We start from the raw sequence: 18175 nt of genomic DNA on the forward strand, positions 1-18175 counted from the left end.
ACTAAAAGCAGAGGTGGGGTCTGACCCCAGCACACTAGACAATTTGTTTGAACCCACAGTTGTTAGTGCCAGTAAAAATATATTTCAGAAAGGCAAACTCTTTTTCTGTTTCTGCCAGCCAAGCCTCCATTAATCCTATAACAGCCCAATCATGCCATGATTTAAATAATTTTGATCCTGCGAACCAGGTCATTTTCTCACTCACACTCTATTGATGCACCCTCTCTCTCTCTCTCTCTCTCTCTCTCTCTCTCTCTCTCTCTCTCTCTCTCTCTCTGTGTGTGTGTGTGTGTGTGTCTCTCTCTCTCAAGCACACACACATGCACCTGCACTCACATATGTCACTACAATTACATGAAAAACCTCACTCTTTTTCAGAATCTGTCAAAAATCCCTGCTAAATGCTTTCTGTCTCCCTCTCTTTCATGCATGCAACCCCATCCATTCAGGGATACAAATACACAAGCTTGGCTCCCCCAGGTCCTGATGGGTTCCTGCTACTCTACCTCCCCACTCCATACTGGCTTCCCTTTCCTCCAGCTGACTTACTGTTGCTCTCTTTAGCTGCCCCCCCTCCCAGCACACAGAAATAACAGGAGTGCTTTTTGCTTTTTTTGTTGTTGACTGGACACACTGCAGAGGAAAGCATTGGCCTGCAGCTATCCACCATCTTAATCTAAGAAATTCTCTGAGCCCCATGTGAGGCTCATGGGCATTCATGGGAAATGAATATGGAGGGGTAATGCGATGGGCGTCAAGGGATGTGTCCGTAAATGAGCTGGTGCACATGGGCACAACTTTGCCTACCACTGTCACAGGGGGATGAGATAACAGAGATTTAAAGAAACAGATTATTAACACAACAGTAAACTGTTTTTAAAACATGTTAAAATTAGTGCTGTGTTCTTTCTCACATAGATACAAGTAATGTATAATGAACATAGAATTCCAGGATTGTGCTTAACCAGGTGTAATTTAATTAAACTTGTTTCAATCCTTAAATACTTGCTTTTCTTTCATCAGGTATTTTTAATGCTAAATATTCAGTTTTAAGACTTCAGACCAGTTCAGACAACTGGGATTGTACAGTTTTCACTTTACAAATTTTGGACTTTGACAATCTATAGTTCCAGTATTTCGGAAGACTATTGCTACCAGTTAACACTCTGTACTTGATTGATAAACTTTCAGCAATGGATATGCTAAAATTGTTTTAGATTTAGGCATACTTGGTGGGGATGAAAGAGAGGTCCTTTTTGGTGGTGGCTTCCAGGTTCTGGAACTCCCTGCCATGGAACTCTAGGTTAGTCCCCTCTCTGTTCTTCTGCCAACACAAAGACATTTTTATTCAGGCTGTACTTTGGCATATAAGTTGGTCTGTTGCTGAAGGGGTTTTTTCGTTGGTTGGGTGCTGTTTATTTTATTATTTTTAATTATGTTTTAAATTTGTTATGTTTTAATTAAGATTTTTTAAATCTGTATTGTATTATTGGTAGCCACTTTGGGTGCCATTTTTGGCAGAAAGTCAGGAAATAAAATAATAGATAAGTAGATGGCTCCAATCCTTGTTTTGTTAACAAGAATTAGTAAAGGAAAAAATCCATTTTCATTTTAAAAAATGCATTTCTTAGAACATTACATCAAAATATAATATTGGCTTAGATTAAAACAGTCATTCTTTGTTAAAGGAAACCATTGCTAAAGATTTTAAAACCTTAATAGTTATATACCTCTTAGGCTAGATAAGACCAATTCTGAATCATACCTTTGAAAACACAACTCCTAACTCAAAATTTATAAAATTCCTAAACCTATGAATTCTTCTAGATATTTGTATATCAAGATTTTTGATATATTTGCCATATATATATATTTGCTCATTAACTGATAAGCAAAAAAATTAAGTACATGTTTGAATAATACAATTTCACACCAGATCATTGTACAAGTAATTATTTGATCCAAGTGCTAGGGTTTTACTATCCAACAGTGTTTCTTCGGATACCATCCACGTCAACTTGCCAATTAGTTTTCATAACTTACCTGAACACACCACGAACCTGCTTGTATTTTTGTGTGTCTTCCCTTTAGTAGGATTATTATTCTACTTAATTACATTTTCAAATTGCTAATTATTTCTTGTTACTCACTTTTAATTTCTTGTTAAGCACTTTCAATTCACATGGAATTTCACAAAAAGTCATCTTATATTGTTTTGATGAAGATGAGTTAACAATTGGAAAGCGATTCTTTTTAATTCCTTGACACTCACATGGTTATCTTAATTTTCATGGGAGTAATAGTTTGAAATGCACACAGCTTAGCTGCGCCTCAGTAAACATTGGGAGTAGGGTGTAACTGTCTTGTGTTTGAACTTTATAGACTATGAGAAGACAGCGAAATGAAGTTGTCGTGGAATTAAGAAAGGTAAGGAGATTTAATTATCTAACTTTAGGATTAGTATGTGCTCAGTCCAATTCACCACAGATGCAATAGTCCTCAGAGGAGACTCTTTTTCCTGCTCTCCAGTGTTAAGGATTGTTCTGCTACCCTGTACAGCCACAGGCACTGCGAATGTGGTACACTGGATCAGTGATATGGTTTCTACTGTGTCAGTACAGAATTGCAAGCTTTTTTAAAATATCAGAATTGAAAACAGCGATCTTGTCTTTTCATTCAGAGGCTTCTCTCTTCACTTAGTATGAAAACATACTTTGATTATTTTTATTAGTATGGATTATGAAGTTTCTTTCTTAACTTCAACTGAAAATATGATTGTTAGGCTATGGGTGAAAGCTTGTTATTTACAATAAAATCATTATGTTGATCAAGGCTAACTGTTCCACTTTTAATGTGCCACTCGTGTTTTCAAGCTAAATAAATGATCTATTGTGTACCTTGTTGGCTGAGATGTGCTGTAGTGATGCAAACCAGGAAGCTGGTTCAGTGTTTTCATGGTTCTGGCTTCATTGGCTGGATATATTAGACAGGCAAACACTCTGATGCTACTGCTATAATTGTTGAAGAACTAATGTTAATCAGGCTATTTACACCAAGAGAAAGCTACCTCATAGTTGTTTTTATGAAGGGGAATATATGAACTGCCTTGCTGAATCAGACCAAAGGTCTGGTCTAGTCTAGCATTCTGTTTCCAACAGTGACCAGCCAGATGTCTCTGGAACCTCACAAGCTGGGCATGGTAGTCCTTTGTACTTTCCACCAGTATTCAAAGGTATATTGCTTCTGAACCTGAAGCATCCATTTAGCTATCAAGGCTAATAACTTGTGATAGACATTCTCTGCATCAGTATAAAGGCAAGTCACCCCTGTCCACTTCCCTCCTGGCTGCAGCAGGCTGACAGGGCATAGGAAGTGGTGGAATCTAAGCCATGGATTCTCCGCTCTACCTGCCATGAGAGTGCACTGCCCAATTAATAGAATTTCAGTTTCCTTAACACACTTATGAGGATTTAATTTGAGAGCAAAATGATTCTCAAATAAATGTGATAGCATAAAAGTCATAGAGTCAATATTATGTGTTACGCAAACTTTGCAGTTAAATAGAACTCTGTAATTGGTATGAACACAAAATCAATAGGAAACCTGTGGGGAATTAATATAAACATGAACTTGGCAGTGTTGTCTACTTTCAGGGGTGGGCAGAAGATGGGTCAGGTTCTACTAGCGACCTCTGAGTAGAACAAGGGTTTCTGACTCTCAGTTGATTAACAATATTAGCAACAAAATGACTCCCCTCACTTGCCCTAAATTATACTGCTAAAATGAAGAAAGCTTGGGGGTAACCAGGAGTGGATTTTTGAGTAGAAGGACTCTGAGTTTTGTTCACCTTGGTGCCTAAAAACAAATTCTTGGATTCAGAATTCTTGGTTTTTAAGTGTATGTCTTTTGCACCAAACTCTAAAGTAGATCATTCAAGCCTGAATACTGCCCTCCCTTGATCTAGTGTAAAAATAATAAAGTATGTATAAAACGTTGCTTGACACATTATGAATAAAAACCCTCTTGTAGCATTTCATACAAACCTAAGATATTTTTCTTGCTCTTCTCCATTTTATGTCAAATTTTGTATTGACAAAGCTTTGCATATTACAATTTTGCAATATATTTTTAAAATATTGGGAAAAGAAAATGCATTAACCAGAATGTAATTTTGTACTTAAAAGAACAAGAGAGATGAGCATCTGTTAAAGAGAAGAAATGTACCTCATGAAGATATCTGTGAAGATTCTGATATAGATGGTGACTACAGAGTGGTAAGAACTAGTACACTATAAAACACAACCATGTATATCTTTTAGAAAGCATTTCTAACACTTTGATATCTGTTGCAGCAAAACACATCTCTGGAAGCAATAGTCCAGGTAAATATCTTACCTACTTTCACTTTTTAAAACTTGTTTACATTGTAAAAGTCCGGAATTCAAAAGTTATTTATTTATTTCATAGAATGCTTCAAGTGACAACCAAGGTATCCAATTAAGTGCAGTACAGGCTGCAAGGTAAGAGAAAAAAATCACTCAGCTGTCTTGTTTTTCTGTGGCAGTTTCCCCTGGTAGTTCAGTTCATTAATGAAAATTATTGTTGTACCACATTGTCTCTGCTGTTGCCCTTAAGGTGAAGCGTTAAACTACTTTTGAATTATTGAAGTGAATATTTGACAGATTTCTTTTGGAAAATGGGTTTGAGAACAAATTGGTCAAGTTGGAGTTTCATATGTAAAAATGGATGAAATGGAATTCTGGTATTCCTTTTTCAAAATGCCAGAAGAGACTGAACATAAGGATAAAATATAATGTTAATGAAAATAATTGGAGGAGTTTTTTTGAAACATCCACAAGTTGTCCTTTGGACAAATATGTTTTAAAAAGGGTAGATCAGAATAGCTGATTTAAACAATTTAAATTGTTTAGTTTTAATAATATTTTTAGAAGATCATAACTGAGGAAATATAATTTCTACCATTCTTGTAGTCTTTACATTAATATTAAGAGAACAAATAAGTTGTGCTGAAATCCTAGGTAGCTGCTATCAATATTTTTGAATATAATAATTATTGAAAGTTGGGACTTAGCCATTTGAATGCATGCAAATTTGATTTACATTCCGTATATTTCTAAACAGAAAACTACTCTCCAGTGATCGCAACCCACCAATTGATGACTTAATAAAATCAGGAATATTACCCATATTAGTGCACTGTCTTGAAAGAGATGACAAGTAAGTATGTGCCTTTAAAGAACATTTCTTTACAGAAAGAAATATTTGAAAGCATTGTAATAAAACTAAAACTCTTTTTTGTGGGTTTCTATTATGTTAGTCCATCTTTACAGTTCGAAGCAGCATGGGCACTGACAAATATTGCATCTGGAACCTCTGAACAAACGCAGGCAGTAGTTCAATCAAGTAAGTTGATCAATACTTAATGCATTCATGTTGATGTGTAACTTCTGCACACAAAAAACAACCCAAACCCTTTTTAATCAAATAAAACTATGCAGTATTCAATTTCTTGCTCAAGAATGTTCACCAGTGAGTTGATCCTTTTCTGTCAGGGGTGGGAAACCTCTGACTCATGAACGAGGAATAGCTCATTGCAGATTCCCGGTGAGCCCATTGTCTGTCCTCCCCAGCCCTCCTTGTCCCCCTGAGCTACTGATGGATGGACAGGTTGCTGGGTTCCTCCCCTGGCACCCCATCACATTTCTATGCTGGGTTCCCTGAAATGGAAGCTTTTGTCACTGCCCAGTATAGAAACCAGATGGAGGAAGAGATTGCTCTGAGTTGTGGTAACTCTGAATAGTGGGGTGGATGGGTGGAGGAGTATGAGATATGTGCGAATAGGATGGCCCTACCCATCACCAGTATGTGGCCTGTGCCCACTTTGCCCCAAGGGAATGCTTTTGACTTCGTAAAGCTTCCCAACGTATGTTTTAATGCAACAGTTAGGATAGTTGAACTTTAATTGTCAATTAGAGCCAAAGCATGATATAATCTACAAGTTCTGTCTCTCCTCTGGCAAGAAGTAGCAGAAGTATACGACTGTTTTTGTTCTTAATTTCTCTGAGTTAATTCAGTTGGCTTTTCAAATTAGAAGAAATTTCTTCTGGGAACTCACATTTTAATAACAAAACCAATTACTTGTTTCTGGGTTTTTACTTCTTCCCTGGATGTACTTCCCACGCTGAAAAAGAAGGTAAAAAGTGTACTCAAATCCCAGTATGTTGTGTTGAAACTAAACTTGAACAACTAAAGATGGTCTGTTTCTGTGATCATGAATATTAGGAAGTCTTGAAGACAGTGATGTCATTAACGCTGCAGTAAGCCTTGTCCTCATGAGATACCATCTCCTCCTATGGTGTGGCCACATGGAGGAGTTTGGAAGCTTTTGCTTCCATTTCACATCATCCACAGCTTGTCATGACAGCCAAAGCCAGAGAATTTATAGTTTTTGAAGCTGATTTGTTTTCACTAACCATACTTAAGATTAACCACAGGTGAGGATTCAGGTGTAATGCTAAACTGTTAATCTAAAGCAGAAGCTTCTGATCTTGCAGACGTGCTGAGATAGGAGAAGGGAGCCCAAGGCTTGCTATGGTTCATCCTTGTAATAATAAAACATGGTTTAGAATTACTTACAAACCAGGTCTCCTGATTTTAAATACCTTTAATGCATTATGCAATTATGACATGAGAATGCTTTATTTAAGCACTCTTGATAATGAAATTATTGTCTTGACCTCTTACCTAAATTCTAGTTCTGAGTGTGTGAATTACTTTTGTAAATACAAAACCAAAAGAAAACCTCGAATACTATCTACTGTGAAAAGAAATCCTTTATATAATGTAGGCATTAATCCCTGATGCCTTGAGGCTTTGGTTGCCTTAAACTGCTGAAGAATTGGAGAAGGGTTTGTTTGTTTTGCAAAAAATTGACCAGTTCTGTTATTTCTATCTTTAGGAGCAGGACATTGTTGTTTTTTGTCCTGATCCAAATTCTACCTTGGGAAGTTCATTGTTCTTAATTTTTAGCTGGGGTTGGCTAATACAATAGTTAAAGATATTTTTTTTATTTTTTTTACAGATAGACATGGTTCTCATGAGACGGCACAGCTTGTTGGTTATTTTACTAGCGCCACCTGCAGGCACCACTTTGTATAGCCAGCCCCAACTTAGGGGTTGTCGTGTCATGTAAACTTGGCAAGCATGGATTATGTGAGGATTGTTTAAACCTCACCTAACCCATGCTTGCTGATTTCTCACCACACATCAACTCCTTCAAGCAGTGTTTGAATATGGAAAATGGCAGCTGTATGCATCTCACGCTCACCATGGGGTTAAATAACCCACAGTTGGCTGTTGTGTTATGCGAACTGGCCTCATTGCGTAGTCAGTGGTAAAATTCTGCTTCATTACCATTCAGTCAAGTAAATTTTGTGTGTCGTGTTAGATTGAGGTCCTTTATATCAATATCTTCCCTCCCCAAAAACATTGCACCTTGAAAATTGAGTGAAGTTCATAAAAGTGTGTTTAAAAAATACATAGAAATAAATACATTGTGTTGAAACAGTTTCTGCATTGGGTAATGCTTTTGCCAGGAAAAAAACCTTGCAACCCTAGACTTGTGCTTGTAATTTCCAGAGATCTCAATAGATTTTATTATTCCCATTTAACTTTCTGGAGGATTGTATCTCTGATGTACCTGGGTGTTACATAACAACTGTGTAGTAGATGATGATGATGATTTATGGCATTTATATATGGCTAAATATAATAAAAAACTCTCAGCAGTTCACAATATTAAAATACAGTATTAAAACAACATTAAAACAACTTCGGTAAAAACAATTGAAAGAGCAGCAAAATGAGCTGCATAATTAGTGAAAGCCTGGGTGATGAGATGTGTTTTTAGAAGGCGTTAAAAGACGTCAGATGTTCTGCCTCCAGAACTACACAATAACTAGATAACTATTATGGTATTCACTTAGATTGCAGATCATGGCAGCTTTTCAGAAATTGAGCCAGGGATTTTTGATCTGCACAAAAGGCAGTAATTTTTCAGTAATAGGATAGTATGCCTATACAATGGCTTTTAAAGATGAAAAAATATAGATAAAAACTTGGAATTGTGCTGTGATTTTGGAATTTAGTATTTGCATACTCAAAACTTTACTATAGAAGATGGCTTCTGCTTCCAGGGCATTGCAAAATTGGGAGTAGCAATGAGGGTCAGCATATGATTGACCAACTTAAAGGCTTACACTAACAGTACCTTCAGCCATTAAGCAAATGCAAAGAGTTCCAGACATGATGACAATTGTGCATCAGATTTATTTTGAATGTTATAATGCTGTGGAGGAAGTTAGGTGCAAATAGCAGAGGGAAGTACTTTATTCTTCAAGAAATTCAGTTCTCTGCAGTAGGCCCCTGAAATTCTGTGTCATTTGAGTGCTAATCATGCACATCATACATAGCATAATAGATATGATTTGCAATGTTAATAACTGTGAATGATGAGAAGCTATTTAGATACAGCAGGATTTAAACTTTGTCCTAAATATTACTAACATACATTAATTAAAAGCTTATATGTACGAAAGAAACAATTGTTTTAGTGATGTATTTCTTTATTTTGCAGATGCTGTTCCACTTTTTTTGAGGCTGCTGCATTCACCCCATCAAAATGTTTGTGAGCAGGCAGTATGGGCTTTAGGCAATATCATAGGTTTGTTACATTCTGTGTAAAAACTTTTAACATTTAAAACTAATGAACTGCTTAGGCTTGTACTACAATATGAAAACTAGTTTTGTCCAGAAATACCTTGTCTGCTGCAATCCTACTTTTTGTGTGTATCCCAAAAACATCTTTTAGTCAGGCGTGTAAAAGTTCAGGCAAGTAAAATCTCATGGAAAAACATAACATGAGTTATTCAGGTCATGATGTGCTTATGTCAGTATGAATCACATAGACCAGGTTGGGAGCTTTGCTTGCTAACATCTCATATTAGGCACTGCAACTGTGTGTCCCTATTAAATTATTAATCTTTCTGTGTAACGAGCCACATTTTTAAACTCCTACAGTGATGACTCAGAAGTAGATATTTTGTCTAGTAAAGAAGTAAATGCTTTTAAGATGCTTTAGAATAGAGAATACTAGCAAATAGACCCATCTTTGCACTGGTGGGAATAGCCCTTACATAGATACACTGAAGCTTTCAAACTTAAACAGCTCACTGACACCCCTAGGAGCAGCCTCTGAGGATGAAATGTGCTGGTGACAGTGGGCAGAATTACAAGTAATGTGTTTAAGAAACAAGCCTGAGATGTACAGGTCCCCTTAATCTCCATGGAATATTTTTACAGTCTTGGAGTTTCAGTTGCCTAGGTTTCATGGTCTTGGAGAACATACATGCAGTTACATTGGAGCAGTACCTCTTAAAAATGCCATTTTGTTTCACAATGGGGGATGAAATTTTCACTATACCTGAAATCATCCTTGATAGACAGAACAAATCCTAAAAGTTTCATAATAATCGTATGTATGGTTTTTGAGTCCATTGAAGACATACAGACAAGCACTTCCTTTTATAGATAGATAGATATACACTTTAAAGTGTCTATATTCTGCCATATGTGAGCTTCCTATGACCTGTACCTGATTTTATACACATTGCAAAAATGGGCAAAAATTTGTGCAAAAGGTATAGGTAGTGATGGCAAAATACCCTGTGTAACAAAATACTTCAGCTTGACATAGAGTTCAAGGCCTTAGCTAGACCTAAGGTTTATCCTGGGATCGTCCTGGGGTGATCCCTGTTCATGTAAATGATACACAGGATATCCCGGGAGCAGGCAGGGACGATCCCGGGACAAACCTTAGGTCTAGCTAAGGCCCAAGTTGTATATGGGCAGACATGGGAATGTGGCAAGGGAGGAACAAAAAGAATTGTGACATTAAACACAGTCATTATTAATAGACCCACAAACTTTCCTTCTGACTGGTACCATTGCAAAATACTTACTTGAACAGCATGAGTAAAATATGCCAAGGCTCATAATCTAAATATCCGCAACAGAGAGCAGGCAAGCAAATGTGATGTTGTTATGCCATGTGCTAATATTTGCAGCACATTGACATGACCAAATACTGCCACCTCATATTGACGTAGACCACTAATACCATGAATGAAAACACACTAAACATCCATGCAAATATGAAGCAATCACAGATAACTAAGAATACAATACCATTTCATTTGTACTAGTTCATCAGTATAAGGAAGCACCAGCTTTATAATATCATCTATAGGATTGGGCTGTCAGCCTTTCAGTTAGTCGTTCATAGCATATATCCGCTATGATAATCTTAATTACTCAGTGTTCACCTAAAGACATAAAATGCAATTTAAGTGTGTTGAAGTTTTGGGGACATGATAACTTGTTCTCTGCTGCCTTAGATAGAGGACTAGATGTAGTGTCTTAAAAATTATAGGAGGGTAGGTTTAAGTTGAACATAAGGAGAAATGTCTTAATGGTAAGAACAATTTGAGAGTGGAACCAGTTACTTTGGGATGGGTTCTCCCTCCCTGGGTTGTAAACCGCCCTGAGATCTTCGGCTGTGGGGCAGTATATAAATGTAATTAAATAAATAAAATAAATAAATAAGTAGGGCAGTCATTTATTGTAAATGCTTCACCTCCAGTTTTTCTGCATTGAGAAGGGGGTTGGATTAGATGGCCTACAAGGTCTCCTCTTACTCTGTTTCAATAAGCCACCCATTCTAACAATCAGTCTATAAACGCAAGAGGCTACCTTCAAAGTGCTGTCCAAAAGATTAGACATTCTAATAAGGTAGGTAGTTCTGCTAGACCATTATTTATAGTTTCTTCATACCCACGAAATACTTAAATGTTTTTACAGGTGATGGACCCCAGTGTAGAGATTATGTCATTAGTCTTGGAGTGGTGAAGCCTCTGCTGTCGTTCATCAGCCCATCTATTCCCATAACTTTCTTAAGAAATGTTACTTGGGTAATGGTCAACTTATGCCGTCACAAAGACCCACCTCCACCAATGGAAACCATCCAGGAGGTAACCTATTCTGTTGTTTGCTGAAATGTTATCACTGAACTTCACTACAGAATTTTGAATGTCATTTTCTGTTTCTCCTAGATCCTCCCAGCACTTTGTGTTTTAATTCACCACACAGATGTAAATGTAAGTACCAAATTATTTCACAGTATTTCATTTACGGTACAATTGTAATTGGGTATTAAGAAACAAAACATATAACCTCACCAGATTATCACTGAATGCATTTGTGACTACTTAAATGTATGCCTGCAAGTATTATCAGTATAACTGTCAAAAGATTAATGTCGCACAAGTATCTCAAAAGAGAAAAATGTCTGAAAAATCAGTGTTCCCACAAAATCAAAAGACAGCACACACAGGACTCGCTCAATCCCTTAAACATGGTTAAGAGAGTAGACGATAGGTTCATATCTTCCCAACAGTCTCCCAGACTACGTTAACCATGCTGAAATCACATACATGCACCAGTCTTAGCTGCTATAGATCACTGTCAGTGAACATCGCGCCATAAGTATTTCATAGGCAAAAATTAAATAGGCTCCTCTTTCCTAGGAGAAACTAAAACTATTAAGGGAGGAGCGAATAGTAAGGAATAAATGTGAGCAGATGCAAATAATAATAATAATAAAAATTATGACCTGCCTCTCCCTCTGGATCGAGGCAGGGAACAACATAGAATATGAAATACTATAAAATACATGAAACTGATTACAACATATAAAAACTAATACATTATTAAAATAACAGCCAGACATCTTAAAATTCAACTGGGTAAGCCTGCCAGAAGAGATCAGTCTTTATTGCTTTTTTATATTCAGAAAGACTATTGAGTTGGCAGATCTCTCCCGGCAGGCCATTCCAGTCTGGGAGCTGCAGCAGAGAAGGTCCTCTGGGTAACAGTTGTTAATCTAGTTTTTGATGGCTGAGGTAGATTCTTCCCAGAGGACCTGTATTAATACGGTACCTGTAGTTACATGTATTAACACTTGTTCTTGGTTGGGAATGAAGGATGAGGGTTAAAACAAAGGTTTTATGGAAAGGGTGTATTTTCTGTTGAGATTGGAAACGTGGGGAGGAGCATAGGGGCAGCAACAGAAAGTGAGCTGGATCACAATAATGAGCAAGAAACCTTTAGACAGTTGACAATGGTAGAGTTGGAGTAGCAGAGGTCATGGCCAGATATATAACTAGCAACAAAGGCCAAAAGAGAGAGCAGCAAATTCGTTGATAGCAAACCAGTTTTTACTGTTAACCAGAATTTTGCAATCAAATTCAGTCCGTGTTTTCAAAGCTGGCTGTTAGTGAATCTTGCTGGTGTTAACCATGCCTGAAATCAGTGCCACTTTAAACCATAACATGTTTAAGGTATAGGGAAAGGATAAGAGGAGTTCATGCTGGGGAGAAGAAGCGATTAGGATCAGGAGCATTGTGTATATTGGGATTAAGCTCTTCTCTCCCATAGGGGATGGGGAGGTGTACATGGATCTCTTATTTATCCTAACATATCCTTGTGCTTATTTGGTTCTCCATGGGCAAGCACTGAACTAGTGGTAGGTACTCATAAAATATGAATTTTTACTGTTTACTCATAAAATATGAGTGCCTAAAGGGACTGAATACAACTCCCCCTCCAAATCAGCTGAGTGGCAGAGTTCTATGCTTTCTGGAAGGGCTCGATGCATGGAGTCCTAGCCATTAGATGAGCAAACTTTGCCCACAGTGCTCATTTATGCCCAAGGCTCCACATATAGCAATGGAATGTCCATGTAGAAGGCTGCTTCTGTGTGCATAGTGCTGCTGGCTGGATTGGGGGTTAAACAGCAGCAAAATCAGAAGGCAACATGTCAGTTTGTCCAATTCCTAGGAGTGGAATTTTGATATAAAATGCCTTTATTTGCACCTGGAAGGTAGGAAGGTTTCCTAGCTGTAAGCATATTTACAAGTTTTAATATTGTTTATTGGTATATCAGCAGTAAATGTTAGAGAAAGTAAGTCTGAAACAAAATTAGTAACAGATTGTGCCAGATGTTCCTACTAAAGCCATACCTCTGTTTAACCACCTTGCTTTATTTTGTGGTATGGCACAGTGACTTGGATTCTCATGGCATGACAACCTGTCGTGGTTATAAGACACAGCGGCTTGTTGTGCAAACAGAGACCAATTCCCACAGGGTGGCTTCTGCTTGGGCAACAAGCCACCCTAACAATCCATGTGTTCAACCCATGATGGGTTGGTGTGTCATCCGAACCCACCACATCCAGGCTGTTGTGTGTTGCAAGCATCTGAGAGCGAGGTGCATGGCAAGTGGCAGAAACCCCTGCTGCTCTTGCTGAGTCTCACCCATGAGCGAGTGACAGCCCCTCCAACAGTGCCCAAGTGGCACTTTGGAGAGGCTGTCAAGTCATTCACTGACCTCCCCCTTTTTAATTTTGTCCTTAGGGAATTTGTGCAAATTGGGGCCAAATCGTTTTTTAAATCTTTTTTTTAGAAAACTGGGGTTGCAGTTCCCATGGAGGGGGAATTTTGCAGTAAACTAGATGGGTTCTGCCACCAAGTGCCCTGGGATACCTGGGGGAAGGAGGGGAAGAACAACCCACGGTGAGCCCAATCATCTGTTGTGGGTTGTTCTTATGAGAACCAACAATATATGGCTTATTAGCAGGGTCAGTTGTCTTGTGTGAACTCAACCAGTAAATATTAAGATACTAAGTAAGCTGAAAAAGCATAACTAATTTAAATTTTATTATTTCTATACATGCCACATTGTGTTTTATGGAACTTCTTTGATGCCATGTATTTTTAAAAATATATTAGATATTGGTAGATACAGTCTGGGCCCTCTCCTACCTAACGGATTCAGGCAACGAGCAAATTCAGATGGTGATAGATTCTGGGATAGTTCCTCATTTGGTTCCTCTTCTCAGCCATCAGGAAGTTAAAGTGCAAGTGAGTATTCCACAAGCTTCCTTTATGTAGAGAGACTTTTCACGGGCAGCATTGAATTAAAAATTTGTGGTATGAAGCATATTGTATTCAATCACTGTTTATTAAGTTGAGAAATGTAAAGCATTCTGACTTATGAATGTTGTTTCTCTGTTCCATGTGGAATGGCATTTTGAATAAATGAATAGAGCAAACATTTTAGATTCTGTGCATGTTAACCTTGTAAAAGACTGTCAGCTGACATGACTTACTGATTAACTTCCCTGGCATTTAACAGATCTGTTTTGAAACAAAACATATTTTATATTGGTGAACTTAGAAGAGAGAGGATTGATTAACTGTGTTTAATTAAAAAAAGTACATTAATGAAATTAATGGAAATACTTTTAGTAAGTTTACTAGTTTGTTAAGTGAGAATCTTACTTAATATTAATAAAAGCTAAGCTTGTTGTCAAAAGGAGAGGTATTTTTTGATATTCTCAGTTGATAGACTGTTGGAGTGAACCTGGATTAAAATACGGTGTGGGTCCTTCCATTTTTACTTTCTAGCTTTTGATAGAGGTTGTAAGAAGCTATTGATTGGTTCAAATGTAACAGAGTACATGTGGGGGGCGGGGCTCTCTTTTGATAAGTAACTTACTGGTTTTCAGCAACCTATAACTTGTATTTCAAGCCACAGTTTCAATTTAGATGCTGTAGCAAACTGAAAAAAATGGCGATTTGCCACCAAATTTCATTGGCAAATCACTGCAGAAAGCTAAAACAGACAAATTTCACTTGAAAGCAAGCTAAATTCATCTGTTTTAGCCTTTCATAGCATTTTGCTGCTGGAATTCGGCAGCAAGCCACTGGGTTTGGGTTGTTGTTGTTTTTGACACTATTGGATTTGGCAGTGTGGCAATACGGCAGGGGGCAGGGATGAGCTCCCAGACCCACCTAAGTTGCTCACCCCTGATGTAACCATTCCATTGCAGTATCTGTTTTTTAAGCATTTTAGTCCAGGTTTAACTTTTAATATATGTTGTTTCAGACTGCTGCACTCAGAGCTGTAGGCAATATTGTTACTGGTACTGATGAACAGACCCAGGTAGTTCTGAACTGTGAAGCGCTTTCACACTTCCCTGCTCTATTGACACACCCCAAAGAAAAAATTAATAAGGTATGTGTATGACACTGAGCTTTACCCATTGTTCTCTAAAATTTTTTTTTTAAATCAAGTTCCATTATCTGATGTCTCTATCAAACAAAATTGCATGGTAATGGCCAATAAGTTGATCTGATCTTGCTGATTTTATAATGTAGTAATTACTTTCCAAGGAGCAGAACTAAAAACTTCAGGAATACTTTCTAAATACTGTAGATATCTGCAGTAACTTACAGTTTGCAGCTGGTCATTCATCTAACTAGTGGTCCACCACTGAATGTGCTGCCTGCTTTCTGCCTAACCTGCATTAAACGGACTCTTGGAAATGATGAAATGGAGGTCACCTATGTAGGTGTGTGCATGCGTGGGGGAGGGGGAGGGGGAGGATGGAAGATATTCTATATTAAAAGGTATATATATGTGTGTGTGTGTGCGCGCGCGCATGTAGAAGCTATATCATGATGCAAATTGTGGGCACTGAAAGGAATTGCTGATTTCGGAGTGCATCTGAGGCACCGTTGCTAAATTATAGGGTCTTTTGTGCAATGTTGCCAGTGATTAGAACCCGAAATAGGTTCATAATTTGCATCTAGGCAGTTTAAACCTCTAACAGGTTCATTTTGTCAAACAAACAAACCTGTGATCTGATCTAAGAGTTCAGTTTAATGACTTTTTAAACTTAGAAGTATGGATATGATCAAGAATAAAATATTTTAAAACACAGGATTGAAAGACATTTAATAGAGCTTTGTTCTATATTTTATCCAAATTATTAGCATTAGTGGCAACATTTAGTCATTTAAAATATTTAGAAACCACATTTCTGGACCATGCCCGCACAAGGCAAAGAGCAAAATACAATACAATATTATAATAACTTCAAAAATTCAGAATTGCAAAATATTAAAATATAATTCAGCCAGTCTGAAAAAATGATCAGCGCTATAGCAATAAAGCATGAATAAAACAGTAGTGTGATAACTAAAACATATCGAGTAATATCCATTTGAGAAAAGTAGGGTTTCAAGGCTTTTTTTAAATACTGCAGTGCAGTGGGCTAACTGCACATCCCTTGGGAGAGAGTTCAATAAGGTAGGGGTTCACTGGGGAGAAGGCCTTGTCCTTACTGCTGTTAAGGCTGGCCAGCAAGTAGGACCTCCAGTGATGATCAGGTTTGTATGGGTGCAGTTTCAAATTGTTCAGGGTTTGAAAGGCCAAAATCAACACTTTAAATTGGGCCGAGGAACACACTGGTTACTAGTGCAATTGGTACACGATCATTGTATGGCCCCAATGAGCACACAAGTAGCTGCATTCTGCACCAGCTGAAGTTTCAGAGGCAGTTAGTCCCATGATATAGCTATTACAATAGTGTAGTCTCGATATATAGTGTAGTCTAACTGCATGCATGATCAAGGCTAGATCCACTTTCACTTTAATTCATCCAAAAATTGCCTTCAGATACTTCAAGAGTTCCACAGCCTCCCTAGGATTCTCCTCTCTAGGTGGAAAATAGAAGTACAAGCTGTGTGTCATTAGCATATTGTTGACAGTGCAGATGAAAACTCCAATTGACCCCCCAGCAGTTTCCTCTAAGTGTTGAAAAGCAAGGGGGAATAAGATGGAGCCCTGCATTATCTCATACGCCAAAGGCCCCAGGACAGAATGGAGTGACCCCAGCACCACCTTCTGAAACTGCCTCTTCAGGAAGTACTGGAGCTACTGCAGTTCTGTGCCTCCTAGGCCCAACACAGCCAGGTGCCCCAAAAGGATTCTATGGGTGATGATATCAAAAGCTCCTGAGAGCTCTGGAACTAATAAGAGTGCATTCCACCATCTATTTCCTGGCATAAGTCAATCAGTAGGGCAAACGAGGCTGTTTCTGTCTCCAAGCTTGAACTTGGGTTGGAATGGATCCAAACTATCAGCCCTTAGGGTGTTGTCTTCCCAATAGGCTGGTCTGGCATAGTGGTTTGTGTACAGTCAGGGTGGTCAACTTGTGGCCCTCCACATGTGGTTTACAACTTCCGTAATTCCTAACCAGCATAGCCAGTGGTAAGGGATGATGGTAGTTGTAAGCCAAAACATCTGGAGGGCCACAAGTTGCCCACCCCTGATGTATAGGTATACATCCCTGCTACCCAGTTCTTGCTGGATTAAAAGACAGAATTCAACTTGGAAACTGGCGTGTACTAAGTGATTTCAATGGAAGTATGTAAATCATAGACTTTAAATTGTTCTAACATTTTGTTATATTGTGCCTAAGAACTCATGTAGCCCTGCAGAGATCAATTCATGCTTTTAGTGTTCATATTTTTATTCCAGTGTTTAAAATTACGTTTTTTTGTTGCAGGAAGCAGTATGGTTCTTATCAAACATCACTGCAGGAAATCAACAGCAAGTCCAGGCAGTGATAGATGCTAATCTTGTGCCAATGATAATACACCTTTTAGATAAGGTTAGACAAAAAAAATTCTCATACCAAACTTTTGTTTTGTTGTATAGAAACGGTTGTATAGCATTTATAAGATAAGATTTGCTTGTTAAAATTTAGGCAATATGCATCAGTGCAGGAGCAGGTGGAAATGCTCCCCTTTCGGTTTCCAACAAATCTGTGTATCTCTTATGATTGCTGAATAACTTGCACAGAAAGTCAGCTATTAAATAGCAATGTTTTTTCAACCAAACAACCATTTGTCAGGGTGGTACTGCAGGGTTGGATTGGCTGACCCAGAGTAGAATACATTCACTGCTTTGATGGCGTTTCATCTGCCTCGGAGTTAATGAGATCTTCATTTAATAAATCCAGGGTTGATCTTCATTTATGAGTCCTGGAATGTGTCTTTCTCCAGCTGTAATACAGCAACATCTGCCCAGCTAAATTTTGCCATTTTTCTAGGCCAGACCATGCATGTCATGGAGGTCGCGATTGTGTAGAAGGATACGGTTCTGTCTGACTTTTGAACCAGCACATTG

At 38.0% G+C, this 18175-nt stretch overlaps 1 protein-coding gene and 1 non-coding gene across 2 annotated transcripts in view; both read left to right on the forward strand.

Moving 5' to 3' along the window:
- The window catches only part of KPNA4 (karyopherin subunit alpha 4), a 39829-nt gene that overhangs the window by 15374 nt on the left and 6280 nt on the right, over positions 1-18175 (forward strand). Inside the window, exons 2-13 of the mRNA XM_063132029.1 lie at positions 2383-2427; positions 4185-4274; positions 4353-4382; positions 4468-4520; positions 5143-5238; positions 5339-5424; positions 8657-8743; positions 10939-11108; positions 11190-11234; positions 13927-14058; positions 15086-15214; positions 17553-17657. Coding sequence (XP_062988099.1) covers positions 2383-2427; positions 4185-4274; positions 4353-4382; positions 4468-4520; positions 5143-5238; positions 5339-5424; positions 8657-8743; positions 10939-11108; positions 11190-11234; positions 13927-14058; positions 15086-15214; positions 17553-17657 — 1068 coding nt within the window. The remainder of the gene's footprint in view (positions 1-2382; positions 2428-4184; positions 4275-4352; positions 4383-4467; positions 4521-5142; positions 5239-5338; positions 5425-8656; positions 8744-10938; positions 11109-11189; positions 11235-13926; positions 14059-15085; positions 15215-17552; positions 17658-18175) is intronic.
- On the forward strand, positions 15520-15852 carry LOC134403227 (small Cajal body-specific RNA 7). Its single transcript, XR_010025766.1, has one exon. It is a non-coding gene; the product is annotated as a small Cajal body-specific RNA 7 (non-coding RNA).

This window comes from Elgaria multicarinata, chromosome 8 (genome assembly GCF_023053635.1).
Source record: "Elgaria multicarinata webbii isolate HBS135686 ecotype San Diego chromosome 8, rElgMul1.1.pri, whole genome shotgun sequence".
NCBI lineage: Eukaryota > Metazoa > Chordata > Lepidosauria > Squamata > Anguidae > Elgaria > Elgaria multicarinata.